Consider the following 25,934-nt stretch of genomic DNA (forward strand, 5'->3'; position numbering starts at 1 on the left):
ACGCGTACACTATAAAACATCAAAACAACTTTTAATTTTCTGTAGGTACCGAAATTAAAAGTAAAAATAGGTATTATTCTAAATTATTGTGGTAATTTTATTACAGTAAGTACTGTATTTTAAAAATATGTAAAACTTGAAAGAAAGAACTATTAAAAATTATTATCAAGACAATTTATTTATATTAGGTGCTACATCGCCCACATGTTTCTATAGGTAAAATAATTTCAAATTCAAAATATTTCTTAGGCTGCACTAAGAAATATTTATAGAAATCTTATAATTATAATCTTATAACTAGTATATTATATTAGTTATACTATAAACATTGATATTTTATATACATTTTACTCATAAATCATAATTTATATTATTATAAATTCGATGTTTATATATCTGACATATTCAGTCAACCTGAAAGTTAGGCAGATCATTGTATACCCTAGGTATTCCTTGTGAAATTTAATTATTACTATAATATTTAGATACTAACAAAATTAAAAGAATACCTGTTGTTCGTTAAGTCCCATTTATACGTAAAGATAATGCATTTTCAATGAAATTAATGTCTGTATCACCGAAGAAAATCTCAAGGGCAAGAATAGTTATTACTTACACTAGTGACTATTAGTAATAAATTAATATAATATTAGCCATTAGATACTGTACCTAACGGGATTTCAGAGCCTTTTGAATTATAAGATTATAATTCGATTACAAGACATAGCTCGGTTAGGAAAGATTGATCAAATACTAAGTTATAGTTTATAAAATTTTATGAACATTTAAAGTATCAGTGGTTATTAGTAGGGTAGATAGGTACACTAAAAAAAATGAAAAAAATGTTGACCTCTTTAATACACCAAATAAGTTCACTTTTCTACCAGAAAAGATACTGAAGTAAAAAATCGAAGCATATTTTTAATGGATAGGTACCCCAAAAGTCGATGACATACAGAAAAAACACACATCATTGTAAAACCAATACATTCATCTCTACGTTTAGAATCTAAAATAAAAAAACATTCAAAAAAATTAATTTGTTACGACTTGTAAATTAATAAGTACCAGCTATATTTAAAAAAAAACATCATTGTAAAACCAATGCATTACTCGCTCTTATTAAATCTTAAACTAAAAAAAAACTACGTAAAAAATTATGTATCAAATGAGTTTATTTACCTTAAATTTATAAATTTATAACTATAAGTAATGTACCTAGTAGATTAAATCAAAAATGTCCTATAAAATGTCATTTTATCCTAAACTGGTATACCTATATCGGCTATATCTAATATATTTTGTTTTAGAATTTATTATAATAAATCTAGTTGACAAGTTTTTGTTGTTTCCAGAATTCTTCTCTGCCGTTCAAAAAACTAATGCCATCTTTCGCTTCAGACAATATATAGTTGTCGTTTTCTTGAATGGCACTCACGATATCTGTACAAAAAACCAAAAAAAATGACTTATAATTAACACGCTAGACCAATTTATAGCGCAAATAGTTATTAAAATTATAATAATATTGTAGTCTGAAGAATTGAATGTGTAGAAGAATAATGAATAACTATATTAGTACACCCATTCAATATTTTTGGGATGCAACGGTTAAAGTGTAAATGTGTAATATTGTGTATAAATGGCAATTATTATATTGTATGATTTGTATATAGGTACATATTGACGTGGTGACGACTGTTGACTTGGCATTTTTATTATATTTATTTATATCCAATATTCATTCTATCTGATTAGGTTATTTAATACATTTAGATTACACACATACATATATTTTTCTTCAAATCATTACATAAAATAGTACAGGTACCTAACCTACCTATTGTATTTTGTAAGAAATAATATTTACATAATTTATTAGATTTTATAACTGTTAGAAGATAGGTTTGTTAGCTGTGCACACTTATGAAAATATAAAATGTTATAATTATTCATTATTAATTATTATAAATGGCCTACCTGGTCTGACACTGTTCTGTTCAGAAAACGATAGTTATTTGTAGTGCTAAATAAATATACAATACAGGTTACCTAATTAACAATAGTTGCATAATTATTGATTTGTTCGGAGGTCATTCGATATATTATAATATGATATTATCATTTATTGTCATATTTATAAAAAATTAAGGCTGGTGAATACCGTAAAAAATCGAAAAAATAATCACTATAACCTAAAGGTTTTCTCGAATATTCCACCTAGGTATATTATGATGGATATCCATAGCATAACAATTTCAGCTCTACAGTAATATAATTATATTACTTGGATCGATCGTCAAATGTTCCAGATAGTCCTTGTCCACGCACAATTCCCTGAGCAACATTTTTGATTGGCTTTTAGTGGTGGCCGCCGACGCCGCTGCGTCTTTGTGCCTCGTCGTCGATCCCGTCACGGCAGGTGTCGAACCTCTGCTACCGCCTCCGTTGACTGTTCCGGTCGTGGTTGCTTGGCGCTTGTCTCCCCAGCCGACCTGCTGGATGACGACGGCGGTGTCTTTCATTTTTCCTACGCAGTGATTTTATTTATAATCGTATGGCTTGTGAGATATTAGTAGCTCGAAAAAAAATATACGATATACATACAAACTATATAGATATGATAGGTACTATACAAAAAAAGCATGCACCAAACTCAAAACATCATTATTCTACACTTAATTTTCTTTTATTAAATTAATTTGGAATTAAATTAGCATTTATCTAGATTTATGTAAGAACTTTTTAAAAATTCATGTAAACTACGTGATAAACGCATGTCCTGCGTTTTATACAAGTGTGTAACATGGCAAATTGTACGCTCAGCAGAGCACAGTAGCTCTGTTAGTTTAAAAATTAGAGTGAATTGACCACTTATAAGATTTAAAGATAATATTTGTATCTAGGCAATTACATTGGATTTTTATTAGAATATTTTGATTTTAAAGCGAGTTCTGAGTACTTTAAGATTATAAACAGTTTACAATTTTAAAATGAGTATAACTGGACGGTCATTGGACTTACCAATGGCGTTCTCAATGGCCTCTCTGGCTTTTTGCACGCCCAGTCTGAATTGTTCGAGTTCCGGTCGAACGTGGAGTCCTCTGTGGTAAAACACGAGACTGTGTTCGAAATCGCCGAGATGGTACAGTGCTTCCGCTTTCTGATATATGGCTGAATAACACAGAAAGAAAATAATATTATATAATAAATGTTTATATTATATAGTGTAGCGCGTTCTAATTTAGACAGTGTCGTCTATACTCTATAGGAGTGATTTTAGATTTGAAACACTAATTTTAGGATATTTTTAGAAACATAAAAAAAAATTTTGGTTCAGAATCGCTGTTTTTATATCTTATAACTTATATTGTTGTTTCATTATCAGAGTTATATACCTACTTAATTTGACGACACTATAAGGACTATTTCAATCTATTAAAAACGCTAATAAACATTTTCCCAGAGCATCATATAGTTATGAGTTATTAGTTATTAGTTTAGCGGTCAACAATTATAGCATTGTATGGAGTTTTTTTGAGATACCTCTATAGGTATCTGCACATTAAATAATAAAATATAGGTAATATATAATTAGGAATAAATGTATAATAGTGCATATAAATGTTTAAATAATTTAAGTACAAACTTACTATTATTAGGAATACTATATTCGTATATTATTATATTGTAACATGTAAAATATTATAAAGATCCTAATTTTCAAACGTAAAGTAAAATATTTTAGCCGATGTTGTAGTATTACGTTCCGTATTATAAAGATTATGATTATAACGTTATATATTTGACAAAAAACGATTGAAATTTGTAAACATAATTATGACGGAAAGCGATAATCAAAAATAATTAAATACCGTAAAACAAAACATAACAATTAAAAAAATATATTATATATCATTAAACAAAACATAATTTATAGAACATCATAAAACGAAAAATAACGCAAAACGTAATTTATAGAAAACCATTGACCGAAAAAAAACGCAAAACAAAATATTTTAAAATTTATTTAGTTAAAAGGTCTATTGGTTTCGTAGAAACATTTATTTCATGCAACAATCTAAGAATTGATTATATTATATTTCGTATCCGGGCCATTGCCTACCCGAATTAGTTATTATTTTTAAATTGTATATTAGGTATTTTTTATACAGCATTATAGCTATATTAAATAACAATAAATGCAAAACTTGAATAACGTTTTAATTCTAAATAACGATAAACGTAAAAATTGCGTAACGTTTTAATTGTAAATAACACAAAACAGAATTTTTTTCAAATGCAAGCCCTGCTAGGATCACATTTTTGGTGGATACATTCTGGTACCAGCTAGATATATATCAGCTGTCGATTAAGCCTAATAAAGAATATTTTTTATTTTTTTGCTATGCATAAAATATTTATATTAACTATTTTATTATTTTATTTATTATTTATTGGAGGAAAATGGAAAATGAAGGAAAATGGTCAAGAATTATTTTTTATTTTTTTGTAGGAAAATGGATAGTGGAGGAAAACGGTATCTCGTTTTTGGAGGAAAATGGCAACAGTTGTATAATACCTACGCCCCTATACATATGTTGGGTAATACATTTGTAATATTAATATTGCTAGATATGAGAAATTATAGAATTTACGAGGTGAGATGAAGCGATATTATAATCATTACAATGTGACGGAGTTATAGGTTCAGAAGTTCTCAAAAAGTTTCTAAAATAATAGGTATTAAGGTATTTTAGATTATTTTGACAGAAACTGGAATGTAACCTTTGGTGGAAGACGGGCACGATGATAACGATCTAGGGTCATTTTGGCGGAGAACAGTGACGCCCCAAATTGGCATCGCATTAGCATCCATACTATCTTTATTCGTGATATGACAACGACTTATATATTATTATATTTATGTAACTTTAAAAAATATTATTTGACTATCTATTATAATTACTATGGTAGATGATTTATACTTGATTGGTAATATCTCTTATTTGTTTATACATTTAAAATTAAATTCCAATTTGAACATACAAATTAAAAATATTGCTAATTACTACATTCTTTAAACTAAAATGGTATTCAGCGACTATTGACATAATATGTTCTAAATATTAATTGCACCTATTGGCTATTACTGACTTAAATGTTCAACGAAATGGACGTATACAGTGGCGGATAGGCCCATTGGGAATTCGGGATTTTCCCGGTAGGCCCTATCCTGTGTTGATGTATGGGGGCCCTAGGACCATTTATCAAGTACTGCATGTTCATGAACCTTGTGTGATGGAGATTGGAAATAATTTTAATAAAGATGCAAATTGACTAATTTAATATTTTTAACCACTCTACAAGAAAAATACCATAATTATTTAGCTAGGTATAAACAATATTTATTTTTGTTCCCCGTATCATAGGGAATATTGAGATTTATTTTTAGACTAGAGTTATAGAAAACCGTATTTAATATCGTTAGATTATAGCTGTACTATATTATAATGTACCAATGAGGTGGTTATAGGCTTTTATAGTTTTTTTAATTTTTTTTATCAAAATGTGTGGATTTTAACGCTGATTTCGAAACCGTTTGAATTTTTTGCGGAAACCATTATTTTGGAAGTTATAGTCATCCAAAGTTTGCGATTTTACGTTTATACGCATGTGCGCAACACTATACTTAAATGCCGCGCAGAGGAACTCGTGTTTGGTGTTTTTTCGATTTTTTTGTCCGAGCGTAGCGCAGCGAGCTAGTGGCAGCGTTAGCCGATTATATGTTCCATCTCACAGACATGTTTAATTCCGAGGCCTACCCAAGAGTGGTTTTACACAGCAAATCGGGGGATATTTTCGATTTTTTTTTCGAGCGATATTCAATTCTAAGTATTTTTTTTTTTTTTTAATGCGTGTTACGACAAAAATTTAGTTTTTGAAGTTTTTCATCAATAACTTCAAAACGAAGTTTGTACCTATATTACTTAATATATAGTTTTGTATTGTATCAGTGACGTAGCAAGGGGGCTAATACACGATATAGCCCCCTCCCCATTGACTGTGTTGACCTTAGAATTTTATCAAGATTCATAAAAAATAAAAATTGTAAATAAAAGACATATTGTATTTGTATACCTAGCCCCTCCCCCCATACAAAATTCCTGGCTATGCCACTGTATTGAATTGTTATATCAGATTAAAATTTCGCTCACGTCTTAGTTTTTGGAGGCCCTTATTCAAATTACTTCCAGGTAAAAAAATATAATCCTATCCGCCACTGGACGTATACATTACTGCAGTGGCACGTAAAATAATTTTAAGAGCCTAGTTTAACAAAATAACCAGCTCCTACAGTTTATAATTAAAAAATGTTCCCCATTGCTCTGCAATTATTATATTCACATAAAATGTATTTTAAACATTTTAAATTAAATAATGTAAGATATTTATTACCTAGACTCTAAACACTACTGGTTTGCAGTCTGTTCTTATATTTAATATTATCAAATTGCCTAAAATCAAAGATTTAATTTTTATGATCATAAATATTGTATTCATACTTAATATGTAATGTTGATAAGGGGTGACCCTCATCTAAATAAATAAATGTGACTATGTGAGAGTCATGGATCTAAAAAGGTTGGGAATCTTAGTGATCCATAGTGATGAAATATTGAAATAAATCAGTAAATCACTATAGCTTACAAAAATTAATTATTATAATTTATATGAGCTTCCTCGTGACCCAGTGATTTACGCCAACCTCCCTTGAGAGTAATTGCAACTGCATCAGTTGGTATTTAATTTAGTCTGGGCAACACTATATATTATTATGTATAGTTGTAAATCTAAGTAGGTAGTTGTTAAATGTATTAAAAAATTTCATAGTTAAAAGAGATGAGTATGAGTTATTACTATTTACATATTTTTCTCTTGAATCTAGATTTAGCAGATCAAGCTATTTAGAAACCTATTCTATGGAATGATGAATTTAAATCCATCTTTTGGATATTTTATCTATTTTAGAAAACATTTTAGGTTCCTGTTTCTTAATTGTATAATATATATTTTAATGCAATTTTATTTTTTCTAAAACGTATTAATTACGTTTTTCTTTTATAACCTAGGTACCTAGGTATATATTTTATTTTCAATTATTTAACGCCGGTATTTTATTTTTCTAAGTATTTGTATAAAGAGCCAATTTATCCACAAATAAATGTTTGATGATGTTTTTCATATGATCTGAGGGCTTACGTGGGATATTATTTATACTTTATTGTTCAACATATTTCACATTTCATTAATATCACAGTAATTTTTAATGAAATAATAATATATAGGTATTATCCATATATTTTTCCATTAGTATGTAATTTATAGTTAATATTCCTATTTTTTTTTCCAATCGCAAGTACTGAAATATTATTTGAACTTTAAACTGCGAGAAGTGGGGAAAGAACAAATTTCTTTACTTGTACATTTAGGTAGGTAAGTTGGTCCTTATATTAGTTATAATTTTCTTACAATACCTTTCAGATACGTGCTATCCTCGTTCAACGCAACTTCGGCGTCTTTCAATGCCAAACGCGGTTGCCCGAGAAGTAGATAACACTTGCTTCTAGAAACCAAAGCCGTTTTGTCATTCGGACTCAATTCCAATGCCTTTAAACAAAAATAAAAAATAAAATATCATCGAGTGTCGCAGCCAATTGAATTTGTCATATTTGTTGTGCATTTTAATTAGTTGAGCTACATGACTACCTCAGCTTACTCAAGTTAAATTCACACATATTTTAAAATGTAGGTTATAGTTACATTATTGATTGAAATTATAATCAATTGATAAAGTTAAAATTGTGTAAGAAATAAATCATTTACTACTGTATCCGGTCTCCCACAATAATTAACAGATTCCTGTGACTCATGACGGATCTATGCAAGACTTTTATATCCATAAAGGTAGGTACTTAGGTATACTTACAAATAATATTGAAAATTTTTAATAATTTGAAATCCACATTAAATGTAATGAATATTTTTATATAATGTATTACACCTAATGGCTATAACATGTTTCAAATGGGTATTATGATGGACTCTACTTTGACATATTATAGGTATATTTGGACATTTGGTTGATGTACCAAACTAAAACACTAGGCAGTACCTAAACACGAAACAGTACAAGATACAACTACTGCAGAACTGTTAAAATAAGTTATCATTTATTTGTGAATTAAACTATTTTATTAACAAGTGTCATGTTGTACATGTTTGGAAATATCTACCTTTATAATGTTGATACTTGATAATATAATATAATATTATTTTAAACTTTTTCAAATACTTATATTTACTTACACAAGATTTTATTACATCAATTGGGTCGATTACAAATTTATAAATGTGTAGGTTGGTAGGTTGGTAGTTAAAAATATGTTATATTTAATACTTATTCAATTTAAATAAAAAAGGATTCTACGACAAAGTGTGACAATATTATACATAAAAGCGGTACAAATATAATGTACAACATTTAAAACTGTACCTAAGTAAAATTAAATTGTACATTCATATTTTATTTTAAATACGAAGTCTAGTAAAATTATGAATTTTCTACTGAACTGTAGTGACGTTTGCTGCAGTAATTATTACTTAATAATGTAATGCACCCACTTTGATGAACTTTGTTTAATATTATTCACTTTGACGTAGGTCTCATAATATTATAGTGAAAGGTTATATTATATTATATATTGTTTTATATCATATAATATCATGTAGGAATACGTAGGTATTAATGTTACTTATAGAACTTTAGTTAGTACAAGTAACGTACCAACGGCACATTGTACCTATACACTATTATTCATTACCTATGAATGCAGAATGGCTTAGGTATATATAATAGTTAGCTATTAATAAGCATAGTATATAGATCGATTAGTTACGCCATTTTAAGTACCTACATCCAAAATAATCATACTCGCAAAAGCTTACTTTGAAAACCAAAAATTGCTTATCCAAAATCATTTTGTAATTTATAAGTCATTAAACTTTTTCTTTATTTCACTATTGTAACTAATTTATTATGTTACACCCGCTCACCACTTAGTATCTAACTATTACTAAAAATAATTGTCCTTGTGCCAAACGAGCAGTTTACTTTAATAAATATCGAAGATTGGAAATTCGATAAACGTAAGTCTAAGGATCAAGTTTAAAATGAAGAAAGGTCGAAGGTGATTAATAAATTATAATTAAACTGTCTGCTGACATTTCACTAAAAACTATCAGTGCAAACATTAGTGATGTTGTATACGTGTGAACATTGCCGTCACTATAAGTGATTAACACGAACAACTCAAAACTTTCTGACAACTTCAAATACGAACTTGTAAGGAGCTTCTTAAGACTTGAGATTTGTCATATATTGAATTTCGTAAAGCCAAGTGAACAGTACACGCGTGTTGCGTGTATTATAATATTATATTATTCACCGTACCATACAGTGAAATTCTATTGTTATTACTTATTCATATATGAAACGTCGTATAACATTTCATCATATAAAACTTGTTGCATATGACTGACGACTGTCATGACAAGAGTACCTACCTACATGATAGAACTGACACATTAGCCATAGGTAGATGAGTCGACGTCGGTCATTACTCATTATTCAAGTTTAACACGATTTATTAATCGACACGTATCAATATCCAAAAACGCATTGTTATGCTTATACAAAATCCCTAAATATATTGAGGTAGGTACCTACTTAAAGCCAAGGTTTGGCATTAACGAATTAAAAAGTTACTTTTAATTAAATTAGGTACCTACTCATCTATACTCATCTGCATAACGAGTTAATTTTGTCTCCATGATATATATTATGCTGTAATTTATGAGTTAATTAATTGGATTGTAACGTTGAGAGGACGTCTGTCTCTACACACCCTTAAAAATGTACAATATAAAAAAAACTGTTTTGCGCGGGACAACTTAACTCCCTCTGTATTTATAGGAGAATAACAAAAATTCCACGAGGGAACAACTTTATCTGTGTCGTATTGTTTTCAATTTTTTGATAGCCCTAACTAATTTTCGAATTTTGTAAATTTTAGATTCTGAGCGAAGCGATGAATATATTAATTTTACAATGATGTGTGTTTTTTATTTTTTTTTGTGTCTGTCATCACGTTTTGGATAGTAAAAGTGCTTGGATTTTCTTTAACAGTAACTTTTCCGATAGAAAAGTGAATCTTGATACTTTGGGGGGTCAAAAGTAAACATTTTCCAAAAGTTTTCAAAATAAACATGAAAAACAAAAGAAAAATTAAGGAAAAACGGGAATTTTTACGCAAAATCTATTTTTGAGAAAATTGATTATGGTTTTTGGTGCAACTCTAAAACGAATGACCGTAGGTACATGCAATTTTGACTGAATGTTTATATTAGCATTTTCTATACACCATAATATTTTCCAAATATTTTGACTTATTTTGAGCTGTTTACGGACATTTTCAGTTTCCATTTTTTTTTTTTGTTTTTTTTTTTATAAATATCAATAAAACTGTATTTGTCGGTGAAAAAGCTTGAAAATTTAATAGAAGGATCCTAGGTTATTGTTTTGAAGGCAGATGAAAAAAATTAAAAATCTATAGTCACAGTTTTTTTTATAATCATCTAAAGTTCAAATATTGACAAAATACGTAAAAATGACGAAAATTTGAAAATTATTTTGAGTTAGAAATTCATAAAAAAATGTTCTTTTTAAATCTAAAATTTGAAAATGTAGTTCGAGAATTCTCATAAGTTTGTTTACCTTTATAAAAAAAAAAAATGTCTGCAAGAAAGTCAAATTAAATTTTTATGAGAGTTTGAAATTCATTTTTTTCAACATTTGATATTCATTCGATTTCTCACGTAACGATTTTGCTATTTTGTTGTTATTCAAAAACGAATAACTGTACATACATGAAAATTTTACTGAATGTTTATATTTTTATTTTCTATACACCATATAATTTCGAAAATATTTTGACTCTTTTTGAGCTGTTTACGGACATTGTTTTTGGACATTGTTTTTAGTTTTTTTTTTCTATAAATATCAATAAATTATTTGTTGGGTAAGCGTGAAAATTTAATGCAAGGCTCCTGATATATTTTACAATATTAAAAATACATAGGCACAACTTTTTTTTATAAACATTTTAAGTTCAAATTTTGACAAAATTTATCAAATTTAAATTTAATTATTATTTTGTAGTTAAAAATTTATAAAATGTTCAACTTTTATAGCTAAGGATAGAAAATTTAAAACAAGGCTCCACGTAAATAGGTTATATATAAATTACTTTATTCACAATAATATCATCAAATATACTTGATAATATCATAGGCTGATTACCTGTTTTCACTCAGAATCGTTTTTCTTATACAATGATATTATATCATTGAATTCAAATTTAACACCATCCGTTACAGTGATCCACTTGTAATCTACTATACAGCAGAGTGACATCCACTTACCCACCTTTTTTAAAATTATTCTCTATAAAAACATTTTCAATAAGTTAAAAAAATTAATACAAGGTTTCTTATAAGTTGAATTATTGGAAGTTAAAAAATATTAAAGATACATAGGCACAATTATTTTGAAATGAATTTAAAGATAAATTTTGACAACATTTCGATAATGACGAGAATCTTAAAATTATTATTCAGTTAGAAATTCATAATAGTTTTTCTTTTTATAGCTATCATTAAACATTTTATTAGAATATTCTCCACATATTTTTCTACCTTAAACAATAATAAAGTTTACGAAAAATAACATACATCTTTTATGAGCGTTTGAATTTAAAATTTTTACGATATTGGATTTTCATCGTGAAATTAACGAATTTTCATCCTTCTATTTTTCATATTTTGTACAGCAGTGCGGTACTCACTTACCCACTTTTATTAATTTGTAACTTTAAACTTTTAAGTTAAAAAAGAAAATTAACTTTTAATTTTAAATTTGTTGATTCGTAAAGCACTCTCATCGGTTAAAATGTTATCATGTCAGTGAATAATTATACGGCTTCTTATAATTTATAAATCTGAAGTTGAAGAGTCCAAATATTTATATTTTAATGAGTTTATCATCGGATCGTAATGACTTCTTCACACAGTCGTTACTCTTGGTAGGTACTAGGAATACGATATATTATTATGTCAAGAATATGTCAGTATTGCAATAGCTAACATCATTGTAGCAAAGTATTTGATATAATATGTACCTACAAAGGGTACCTAACTACAAACTTATATGGTAGGCATACTTTATATCGGCGTAGTGAACTTAAAAATGTTCTAGAGATACCATGAGTATTATTATAATATTTGTATACTACAATACCCATAACCCTAACCCTTATCAAAAATAGTAACCCCCACCTTATTTTTAACCTTTGCAACAGTATCACGTATTTCTCGTCTGTAATTTCGTGTGTTGAAATCCCCTATTGTAGGTATGTCGAATACACAAGCACATATGGTGGTGAGCGGCAATCACCACTATATTATATGTATACCTTAAGCATTATATTACGATGTGGAAGAAAATAATCTTAAGTTTTACAAAAATAAAAATATACGATAGATAATTTTTTTTTTGTAAATAACCATCAATAATAATCGAAACAACAGAATCAAATTTGATCAATATTTTATTAGTCTTAGTTACTTTTAGATTCTGAGTGGAGCGATGAATATATATTGATTTGTTTTTTGTGTCTAATTTGACCATAGTATTTTTGGAGCAGTAAAAATAATCAAATCTTAAACTTTGAGAGAGATATTTAGTACGACGTAGATAGTAGATAGGTAGTTTAACCCAAAAATGTCTCAATAGTAAAAACGGGAATTCTTTCGTAAACTCAGATTTCGACAAAAATCAAATGTTTTTTATGTTTTAATTTAGAAATGAATATTTTTTTCAACAAATATTTATACAAGGATAATTTATAATTTTGATAAAAATTTCAAAATATTATCGCTGCTTCTATGCTATTTATAGACATTTGAAATGTTATCGATTTATGCATGATAATATTTTATTGGATACCTAATAAGTTAAAAAACATACAAATTTAATACAAGTTTTCTCATAAGTTTTTCTTACAAATATTCAAAAAATATCAAAAAATACACTATCAATTCTTTTTTATAAGCATATAAAGTTTAAATTATTATGAGGGATTGAAGTTCAATTTTGACGACATTAATTCAAGATAATTTATATTCGTAACATTAAACGTAAGCTAATGATTTCTCCTAAAATAATTTTTGTTATTTTGTTGTTATTCATAATTTCATAATTTTTTTTGAAAATAATATTTCACCATCACTAAAATAAATATGATTATCAATACAGAACTAAATTTACAAAATATTTATTCTTAATTTAAGCTATTAAAATAGGCATTTTAATTTTTGAAATTTTGAAATAAGTGTTAAAATTGATTAGCTGGGTCAAAAAGTTTGTAAATTTAAATAAATGTCTTGCATAAGTTATTCATATTTAAATTTAAAATTACTACACAGGTACAATGTTTTTATAGTTTATTTATATTACTAAAGTATTAGTAATAACTAATAAATGTATTGTTTTTGTTGGTAATACCGTATTAATTGTTTATTATTTCGTAGCACTAGTTTTAAATAAACTGAAAAAAAGATGAAAATATTAAAGTTTAAATGTCTATTTAAATTACACAGACAAATCCAAAATATTTTGAAAATTATACCTACACCATCTTTAAAAAATGCTATTATAAAATATAAATATTTGGTGAAAATTTCAAAACTCTGTAGCGGTTGTTCAAATTATAATATAGGTACTTACCAGCAATATGCCAAAGCAAGCAGAAAGCCCGTATAGATAGGTATAATAAACATTGAACGGCGATATAAATATGGAACATGCTGTGGACCGACAAAGTTATCCCACTATCAGACAACGCCAATATTTGATTTCGTTTTCATTATTCATTATTATAAAAAAGAATAGTTAAATAAATTTATTATTAAAAATAATATAATTGTTGTTTATAATATGATACCAATAAAAATATTGGTAATGGTGGTTTCTGATAGTGGGGCACTTTTGAGAGAACGAAAAAAAAACGCAATAAACCTTGGCGATCTTTTGACACAAGCTTAGCGGCTCGTCACGTGCATTTTTCGGCACAGTCACGGGTCACGAGCCGAGCCGCGAGCCGAGCCACGCGTCGTTGGAAGCCGGCTTTTTCATATACAACGCGCGGTTCATATTTACAATTTAGTGATTATAATATAAAGCAGGATTTCTAACCGAAACTCTCTCAAACCCGTCCCGACCCGCGTCACCCCATCCTAACCTTGTCGATGAACTCGAGCGACACGCTCACGTCATTGACGCAGTGCCGGGCCAAAGCCAACAGGGTGGGTGACTCGGCCGTAGACGGTATGTGCAGCGTCCGGTTCCGGTCCTGCCGCCGTTTCATGCGCAGCGACGCTTTGATGTCGCGCGTGCCCAGGTTAACAGCGGCCGCTCGGTCCTTGTCCGTGTACACTTCTTCGAGCAGCCTGGACCGCGAGTCGCGCTTGTGCCGCTTGGCCCAGCCGCCACCGAAACCGCTACCACCTCCGCCAACACCGCCACCGACGCCTGCTCCGCCGCCGGTGCCCGATTTGCGCGTCTTGAACTCTTCGGTCAGCTCGTCGAACGTCGTGGTCGCACCGCCGCCGCCGCCGCCTCCAAAAGAACCGCCACCTCCGCCACTACCTCCACCTCCAGCAGCAGCACCACCACCACCACCACCCCTACGACGCCCATGACGCCGGCCCGCGGCCACCCTGCAGCCCTTTCGACCGGGACGCCCGGCGCCCGATACACCGTGGCCGTCGCCTACGCCCGCACCGACGCCGACCACGTAACCCGTCGCTCCGGCTACATCGTCCGAATCCGATTCACCTCGGCCGACGCCACCTCCGACTCCGCCGACGCTCACGCCGTTCCCCTCGCTGCCGCCTCCGCCGCCGCCGCAGTCGTCCGACTCGTCCGACTTGCCCACCCGAACGTAGCTCTGCATCATCTCCGAGTCGCGGGTCATCTGCAGTATGTCCTTGGCGTGATCGGTCCTCGGCTGTATGTCACCCGACGTGTCGCCCAGCCCGGCCATGATGGCGACGACTCGACTGCGATCCCCGCACGAACGTCACTCTCGAAATTTGGCCGGCGCGGAAGGGCTCGCGGCCGGAGAGACTTGTGCGTCGTTATAATATTATTATAGACAACGGCTATAACGACGCCGATACGCGCGCGAGTTGCAGGATGATGGTATAGCCCGAGGCCGATAACGGTACACGCGTAAGTATATTATATCAGGTGTGTGCACTGGCGGTGTGATTGGAAAAGGCGATGAAAAAAATGTCGATTCAACACCTCCGTGTCGTAGCCATAGTAACCACGCCTAGCCGCACCTCAAATGCTTATAACGCTTAGTACGGTTCGTCACTGTGCACATGTGTGTGAGTGTACTTGTGCATATGTGTGTGTGTGTGTACGTGTGTGTACGTGTGTGTACGTGTGTGTACGAGTGTGTACTGTGTATACGCGTACACGTGTGTGTGTACATGTGGTGACGGGTATAGCGTGCGACGGTGTTAAATTACAACGGAATCGGAAAAAATCGAATTTATTTTTCCGTCTCTACACGATTAGGTATTATATTATTAAAGTAGGTATAATGTAATATTGTCATGGCATGGTGGTACCCGATTAAAAGTGTTGAATTATAATATTATACAATATCTCGTTGACGACGACCTTGCGAATTACCACCGCCGCAGTATTATAGTCACGCGTCATAAAACACTTCTCAATTTTCGAATATATAATACACGCACACATACATATGTATATATGATCTATGGCCTAGTCCCTAAGGTGTCGTCACCCGTATAGGTGAAGGGTAGGAGGGAGTTATCCCCCCTTGTACTGTTTTAATTATAAGTGTAAAATAGTCACGTAGGTAATAATACACTGTTAGATGAAAATTATTGTTTTTAGTTTAAATATTCAATTCTATCAATATAGAATCATCAAAAGTCTATAAAAAAAACTTGGCTAGGTACCTATATATATTTTGGATTTTTTTTTTATTTCTTTAACTTATAAAATTAAAAAGTGATCACAATAAAATGAAATATGTGTCCTGGTAAGGCACAGTGTTTGGCTTCAGTCACAAAGTGTTCTGACTTCTGAGTGCCAGCACCAGCCGGTGTCACTAGTTCCCGGATGGGTGACCACCTGGGTTTTAGTGACAAGTCCTTGCCACACATTTAATTTAATGATATAATATCATGGCATACGAATACTAAAAATACGATTCTGAGCGAAGACAGCACGTCAGCTATATTACAAAGTATATTTTAACTTTTAAGATATTATAATTTCTATAATGCAATTAAAGACATTTATATATAACGGTAATCGATTATAGGTTCCCCAAAATTCCGGGAAATTACCGGTTTTCGATAAAAACAGGTAACCGGTTTCACGCCCTGGGTAATACCTACGTTAGGTTGAATTAATTCCAAAAACATTGCTATTGAAAATATCATTATAATATGATGTAATATGTATAAAATATAATAAACAACTTTAAAAGATTTAAATAGCAAAAACTCAAATAATATTTTTAATTTACAAAAAATATAATTTAAATTTAAATTTTCTGTTTAAATATCTATTCATTTGTTCAAATTTGAACTTAAAATATCTATTGAAAAAGACTGTATTTATGTAATTTTTAGATATTTTAGATACAGTATTAAATACTTATAAGAAACCTCGTTTTAAATTTTCAATCCTTAAGTATAAAATTGAACGTTTTATACATTTTAAGCTACAAAATAATTTGCAAATAATATTTATTTGTCAACATTGTAATTTTAAATACCTACAAAAAAAATTATACCTATGTATCTTTAATATTTTCGAACTGTAATAATAAAACTAATAAGGAACCTTAATTTAAAATCTCGAATCTTAAATATAAATAAAACTTTTTTATCGACATTTATAGAGAAAAACTAAAAAAAAAGTGTTCCCACTTTGCTCTACGGTAGGTTGCAAGTGAGTGACCGTAATTGATGGTGTTAAATTTAAATTCAATGATATCATGCGCCATTAACAACTGAGTGACTGACAATGACACAAAACAAGATGTTAGACAGAACACGTCAATGAATTATATAATATATAATATAATATAATATATACTCATGTATATTATATAGGCCAGTGCTTGGTAGAAACACGTTCAAAAGAACTCGCCCCAATAATTTCGTTCAATTTTCAAGAAATTAACGGCAACATTTAAATGTATATAATAATTATTATAATTCTTTGGAGGAACATGAACGATTTTATTTATTCCTTTTTTCGTTTATTTATATTTTTATAAATATAGGAAAATAATTTTTTTTTTAGAAACTTGGACAATTTAATGAGTTAGGCATATAATTTATTTAAGTTATAAACGACAATAAATGATAATATTGACAATGTTTACAACATTTCGTGTCAGTCACGGTGCGGCCGGTCTGCCGGTCTTAACTTGTATGAAATAAACAAATTAAACATTTTAAAAGCAAAACAACTACCTAATACCTAATTAAACAGTGTATTACTACAAATTATCTTAATACAGTTTTAAAATTATTGAGGAACGAAAAATGTATTTTATTTAAGAATGAGGAAAGAAACTAGGTAAGTATTTTCTTTCTTTAATCCTGGAACGAGAAAGATTTAGTTCCTTTTTAACAAGATGAACCTTTCTCAAAAGGTTTTTAAAAGAACTTTTCAAGTATTTATATAGGTATGAGTGTGTTCGAACTGGCTACGTGAAGTCTTCACTGGAAAATCTATTCTTACATAAATTGACCGAAAAAATGCATGATGAAGCTTTAATGATTGTTAGTATTAATTTATATATAAATTATTATAAAATATTGTTTTACGACTTCGGTCCGCACTTGAATAATAAATAATTATTGTAGCGATGACTTTTGTATTTAATAGTACATATTATTACGTATACATACACAAATTAATTGATATGTTAATAATAATAATTATTATTTATTATTAAAAATATTGACAGTTATTTTATTTATTCAGAAAACATTGAACTTATTACACCTATTGTATCTAGGTACATTAAACTATTTTAACCTTTATTAGAGGATTAAAACTTAATGAATAGAATATCGTGAAAAAATGTGTCCTGCAGTAGAAACACTAAAAACCTCTTTTCGTTCTAATTAAAAATTTTAAATGGAAATTAATTTGGAACACAAATTTGTAATGTCATAAATTACAACTTACAAATTCATAACAGAATAAATTCAAAATATTTTGAAATTCATAGTTACGCGTTGTTTTGATATATGACGTGTATTTTAACTTTTAATTTGTTTATAGTTTACTGCAGCCCATGTTTTGAGTTGCATGGTGTTGTAAAAACCTTTTAAAAAGTACTTGAGCACTGAGTAATAAAGCATTTTAAATACCACTTATAAATGCTTTTAAAAATACCTAATAAATGCCGATTTAAATTAACTCAAAAAGACAATGAGTCCTCTACGACTGAAATTTGTATAAGTCTGAGAGAATAACTATGCAATGATTAATCTATATGTTTAATGATTAAAATGAAAGTTTTTTTTTTAATTTTTAATTTTAACTTGAAACTGTTTAAAAATAAAAATTTCTTTTCTTTTAAATCAATTGTTTATTTTAATATACATTTTTAACATGATTTAAAGTTATAATAAATTTGGTCATAACTCGTATAAAAATAAGAGCAATGCAAATAAACAAAAATATATATGGATATATTTTATAATGTTTTTAATTACTTAATAGTAACAAAAAAAAGGTCATTATGTGTATTTTTATGAGATAGCTAATGGTGTTATTTTAAGGTTGATGGTTTATTATCAAATCTGATTTTAAATAACAACAATAAATTAACAACTACAATATTTACCGCTGTATATTGACGAATGGCTTTTTCATAGTTTTCCATTTTACAGTATACTAACGCTTCGTCTTGTAAAAGTATTCGTAGACTGTCGTCCGCGTTATCTAAATTCCCTTTCTTTTTTTTGTGCCTTGACTTATTTTTTTTCTTACTGGTCATCCTAAAATATACATTCAACATAATATTATGTAAGCAAATAAAAATGCAAGCAGTACATTTTATTGTAAGCAATACAAGTTGACTGCCCTACCAATTTCACTGATCTGGCAACGAACACCTTGAGTATCATGCACAATGTGCACGTAGTATAGTTTGTAGTTTTATGAAATTGGGTTGAGTATCATATATAATACTCAGTTTTTTTTTAGTATTTCTGGCGTAGGAATTTCCCTAGATATAAATAAACAAATAATCTCAAAAAATGTTGTGTATCATAAATGATACCCAAGACGAAATTGGCAAGTATAGATAAAATATTAAGGTAAATAGTGGAAAGTTTTGAGTGTATCACATTATATGATACTCAAGGCAGTCAACTTGTTAAGGGACACAATAGATGGTACAAGTTACATCAGTTATATCAGTATTATATCAGTTAGACCCAGTGGCGTATTTACGAGGATGGATCCCTTTCGTGACCTTTTACTTTATTTGCATCTCAAATAAATGTATCTTTAGTATAATATTATAGAAAAAACACGCTGTATGTAGGTAATTGTCAGTTGGCGTACATACAACTGTATAAGAGGACACTATACACCCACTTTATAGGTACGTAATAAAACACGTTCACGCTCTATGACTCCTTTGTAGAATTCAATCTAATAAACAAAATTGTTTATTAAACAAAGCGACGGTAGGTTACGTCAATAAATGCAATAAATTATAATAAATTCTGATTCTGAGAAAATATAAAGATGGGATATTCTAAATATTTATACTATTCGTTTTTAGAACATAATACGTATATAATAATAACGTTTCAGCTTCAATATTTGAATTTTAGACTTTTCACGGTTATACCTAGTTTTAAATTACTGTGAGTTGGCGATTTTATTGCAATTCCAGTACCTCTAACATACTCAATAGTAAATATTATTACTATATTATTATATTAATTTTACAATCGTAAATCTCTGTTGTAGGCACCTATTATAATCAACAATTATCCATAGATACATTTAAGTTTATGATAGTTAATTTTCGTTGTTACAATTGTAAAATAGCAATATTTTTAAGGTGTTATAACATAACAACAGTAGAACAGTACTTTCTACAGTAGAACTAGGTATCAATATAATCTAATATAAAATCGAAAATTACGTATATTATATGAATAATAATTTTTGATTTGAAAGCGAATATTTTGTTTTATAAATGTGTAGAACTTTTAAAGTGATTACCTATAATTATATAAATCGAAACAAATGATTAAATACAATCCGCATTATCCAATATTTGTTTAAATTAGGTAGTTATAGACCACAATTATTTACAAGAAATTTCTGAAATGAATTACTCGTGGTAGGGAAAATTGGGAATACATAATATATAAAATTTAAACGCATAGGCTATAAGCGTCACAAGCCGCCCACCCCCCGACCAAAAAAAAAAATTAAATTCGTGTCTGTATGATGCTACTAGGAAATGTTTTTTTTTTTAATGTAATGAATTTAAGATAGCACTAAAATGTGTAATAACAAAATTAACAATACCCACAACGTTATTCTTTGTTGAGATTTCTCTCGTTGTTAGACATCCGACCTCATTACGTATCCTGCTTACAAGTATTTTTTTTTTAGTCTCAATGGATATTTTATTAATGTTTTATATCTTTTAAGCTTTGTAAAATATATTTTGTCTTATTTCAAAGTTGATATAAACTAGTGTTATATCTCATACAAGAAAAAGGTTGGAAAGTTAATGTCTCGACCATTAAGGAATAATAACTTATTATATCCATGTAGTTTGCTACTGCACAGTCATCAAAACGCACCAACTTGAAAACTTATTTTTTAATATAATCTTATAAGTGTCGTTTTTTGAAAATAAAATCCACAATAAATGGATAAGTCCAACAAGTATTGTTGGTGGATATTTTGGTTTATTATAGTAATTTATAGTAACTTTTAGAAAAAATTATGTTGCTGTGGACCGATTGTTATTTGGTAATGCATGAATGACATAACTAGTTTATATATATATATATAATATTATATATATATGTGTTGTGTGTATTACCATTGATTTTATGATTTATTATATCTATCTATTGTATCTCACAATATTTTTAACTTTTTTTGAAATAATAATAATAATAATAATAATTTATGGTTACATGTGCCATTTTTATGTGCATATGTTTATTGTTTACGCATAAATGCATGGGTTCCTGCATGAGAACCAATCAAACGACATACCAACTTTATATATAAGTATACTATGATAGTTAATTAATTTTTAAAAACTATAGAAAACTCCCATGAACCTACTTCATAAAGCTTTCTAAAACTTTATATCATTATCCTTCAAACGATATAAACATAAATATGATAATATTATGATACCTAGTTAATAAATTTTCAAAAACTATAGAAAACTACCATGAACCTACTTGATAAGCTTCCTAAAACTTTATTTACCTAATTATGAATTTAAAGTTTTGATTTATTATTTTTAAATGTAAGTTATTTAATATCGAAAATCCGTTAGCTATGATCGTCCCAGCCCCCCCCCCCCCCCACCCATAAAAAAATAAACATCGATTTGACTATAATAAAAACTTAGAATAAATCGGAGAATTCGAATACACATACAAGTGTAAGTGTACACATATAGCATATAATGTATATTATAGTGCTTAAGTGCATGTGTATGTCACATAAAAATCTTACGCTGAATGTTCATATTATTTAGAATGATGGCATACGGTTATACCATATACCTATACTATACGCTATATTATATTATGTATTATGTAGAGACCTATCTTAAACATAAATCCTGGTGAATCCTTCATCAGTGGACAGTATAATTCATTAACTGTCAAAATAAATATTATATACACACTTGCTGATGTTTCAATAAAAACAAATAAAAAAATCATAATAATATGTATGGTACGTGACATTGAAATTTAAAATGGTCTATAAATTCCACATTATAGGGGTGTATATGTCATGCACGCTTTTTTCCGCCAAAAGTTAGGTACCTAATGAAATTGAGAAGTTTGCGTGTGCACGTATTAGAGATCAGACATTTTAAACTACACACCAAAACAGGAATTGATAAAATGTTAATAGGATTTGTTTCAATTAATGAAAAATCCAAAATGATTTTACCCACAATGGTTATTATAGTGTTATTAATTATTACCAATCATCCTTGGGTTGTGTTTAATGAGTTTTGCGTGCTTCAATTTGTTTTGTTTTTACTTGTAATGAAGTTGAAAACTTTTACGTGCAACGAAGTACATGGGTACGAACTGCTGTATACAAATAATTATTATTATACTTATATCAATTATTATATTACGAAGTTTAATGTTTATTGTAATGGACAGAAACCACATTATTTAAATATATTATTCTCTATGAATTATTATTCATTCAATTATCAAATGAAAAAAACAAAGAATTTGGAATAAAAAAACTGTAATTATAAATGATTTATCGAAATCGCTTACAAAACGGTAATAAAATTAAAGGCTTTCATTAAATAAATAATCAAGAAACATGTTTAATGTATGTTTGTTTTATCTAAAAAAAAAACGCTGTGTAATAATAATAATAATAAGAATAAAAATAAGAATAATAACAACTCCACGTCCACGTGCTAGGTATATAATAATACCTAACTAACACGCCACCCGTTATTTTCACCGTAAAAATGTAAAATCGGTTTTTAGAGTGAAAGAACATTACTAAATGTTACAGCTTGCGGTCACATTATATGGATTATTAAATATTTAAAATTGATTTGCCACTAAACTTAATAAAAAAAAAGTAACAACCGGGAAATTCTTCGGGCTCTTTCCCTGCTGTATATACTAATAAGTAATAACTAATAAGATTTCGAGTGTAGGTACATAGATTAGATATTTTAATGAATATGTTAAGTATATATGTCTGAAGGATACATGTAAAGACCGTCATGTATTTCTATATTCTATTTGTTAATTATTTTAAATATTTTGAAAATTGAATTGTGTATAGAAAATAATAATATAGGTACGTACAAAATCAATAAAAAATTGAGGAAAAATCATTATTTTTCTTTAAAATATCTAGTTTCATCAAAATTTGAACTTATAAAATAATCATTGGGCAATGTACCTACATTTTTGATATTTTAAATGTGAAAGCAACTTATCAAGAACCATAATGTATTAAATGTAAAACCCTATAACCCTTAATAGGTATTAAAATTGAAAATAAAATTTATTTTTAACTAAAATAATCTGCGTTTCAAATTGCTGATCTCGCATTCCTTAATCAAATATAAAAGGTACAGAATTACAATTTGTAGTAAATATCGAGCACCGAATGGATACGAAACAAAAGAACCAACACTTTGGTCAATATTGATAAAAATATAGTCTTTTTGTTTTTTTAAATAATTCACCTTATTTTAGATTCAGGATGGTAAGAAACTTTTTCGGTCAAAATAAATGCTCCAATCTGTAAGATTAATTTTCATTATTTAAAAATTGTATAGAAACCAGTAGTATTTTAATAATCATGATAAACTAGGTATCAAAAGGGTGGTCAAGTGAGTACAAGTGGGTCGCTGTATGGACGGTGTTAAATTTACCTTTATTTTTGAATTCAATGATAATATATAATATCATTGTATATGAAAAACGATTTTGAGTGGCTTAAATATAAGTATTGCTATTAAAGTAATTTATTTTACTAATAGTATTTGAGAATGGATTGATTTAAATTTCCTTTAAACATTACATTTATTATATTATTATATAGTTTATAAAAGTTTAAATTTATTATATATAATATATATAATATATTATATTATTATTGTTATTACCTAACTTTTGAGTTAATAGCCCCTTTAACATAAAACAGAGTTAATATAGTATAATAAATAGGAAATACCTTAATATGAATCTAAATATATGAAATATCATTGCATATAGCAAAAATGTAAAATGTATAATATACATAGAAAAATTTAATTACCAACGATTAGTAATTTAAAATAAAAAAAAAAATTGTTGTTCAATATGTTTCTATATCTATATAACTTCATCCAAATTTGAACTTATAAAAAAAATAAAAAAAGTTATATAAAAAAAAAACTGTGTACATAATATATATCTTTATAATTATTAGTTCCTATAGGAACCTTGTATTAAATTTCAAGCTTTTTGACATAATGAAATATGTTTTTATGATCATTTACAACCATAAGTTTAATTTAAAACTGAAACCTATGATCAATATTTAAAAACTTATTATATTCCCCGGAGAAATTCCCGAAACTATATTCCCGGGAATTTGCACATCACTATGCACGGATAAAGTAGGTTAGTAATAATTTGTGTTATATACAAGTTTTGTACCACATAATTTTGACATGGTCCGACATTTTTATCCAGTTTACTTATGTGTGTACTTAGGGATTCCTTGTCACCAAACGGTTTTATATATGGATACATGTCGTAATTCACCATAGTTATATCTATTTGACATAGTTACCTATATTTACTCTTTACCCTTTATTAATACTGATTTCTTAATCCGATACGATTGTCATTTTTCTTAAAGTTTAGTAAAAATTTAGTATTATTCTTAAAGTTTTCATTTTTTAAAATATGAGTAAAGGTAAACATTTATAATAACTAAAAACCGAGGAAGTCACTTTATTGTTACATAGAAGTTTCCGAGGGTACCTTGTAATTGAGGTCATTTTAATGGCTGATGTACCTATATTATTGCGTTCGAAAAATAATTCCAAGCGGAGAAGGCGTGTCGGACTCAATTTCTAAGAATAAAAACTAAAAAATCTAGAAAAATAAACTAAAAAGATCGAGAATTAGTACCTATGCGGTTACACACTTATTGAATTCATTTTTGCTCTATAACATCGCATGTAATAAAATTATATAGTTATTATTAACTATTATAATATAAGATTGTACATAATGGTTACATTAACTTATAAACCAATACCATAAACCCAAATTACAGAATAAAAAGTCTCGGAAAAAAATCCCCAGACCACAATATTAGTCGCGTCTCACAATCACATAAAAATGATGAACAAATATTCTTTAAACGCTAATTACCACATTATTAATATTTAATTACAAATATATAAGTAGGTAGGTAGGTATACTTATAATTTAAAGAATATTATATCATATTTAAATATTGTATAAGTTCAACAATATTATAAAAAAAAATCAAGCAAGTATACCTATTAAAAAATCATTCAATTAAAACTCAATCTATGTTTAAAATTTTACTTTAATAAATTTCTTTTATATTTATATTATAACTTCTTAACATTAACAATAATATTTTGTTTCACTGAAGCTCACTGATGTCACTTCACGTCACGTCACGTCACTGTTATGTGTGAATCGACCTTAATACTACGATATTATGTATCTATAATTCTGTAAACAATTAAAGAGTTTTGTTTTTTTTATTATTGTAATAAAATATATAATCATTAGGAGCCATTTTTACAAGATTTATTTTATATAAGTGAGTTTATAGATATAATATTCAAAAGATTAAAAAATAATAATAATACTATAGCATAGGTACATAAAATATTTCGATGACTGATACCTACGTGAAAAAAAATAATAAT

General features: G+C 28.7%; 1 protein-coding gene across 1 annotated transcript; it reads right to left on the reverse strand.

Moving 5' to 3' along the window:
- Positions 1 to 737: 737 nt before the first annotated feature.
- LOC132936973 (keratin, type I cytoskeletal 9) lies at positions 738 to 15,442 on the reverse strand. Its single transcript, XM_061003799.1, has 5 exons — positions 14,421 to 15,442; positions 7,539 to 7,671; positions 3,025 to 3,174; positions 2,288 to 2,530; positions 738 to 1,443 (listed from the first exon to the last, which is right to left on the reverse strand). The coding sequence occupies exons 1-5, from the start codon at positions 15,222 to 15,224 to the stop codon at positions 1,328 to 1,330; spliced, it is 1,446 nt and encodes a 481-aa protein (XP_060859782.1). The 5' UTR covers positions 15,225 to 15,442; the 3' UTR covers positions 738 to 1,327.
- Positions 15,443 to 25,934: the final 10,492 nt, after the last annotated feature.

Source organism: Metopolophium dirhodum, chromosome 1, assembly GCF_019925205.1.
Source record: "Metopolophium dirhodum isolate CAU chromosome 1, ASM1992520v1, whole genome shotgun sequence".
Lineage (NCBI taxonomy): Eukaryota > Metazoa > Arthropoda > Insecta > Hemiptera > Aphididae > Metopolophium > Metopolophium dirhodum.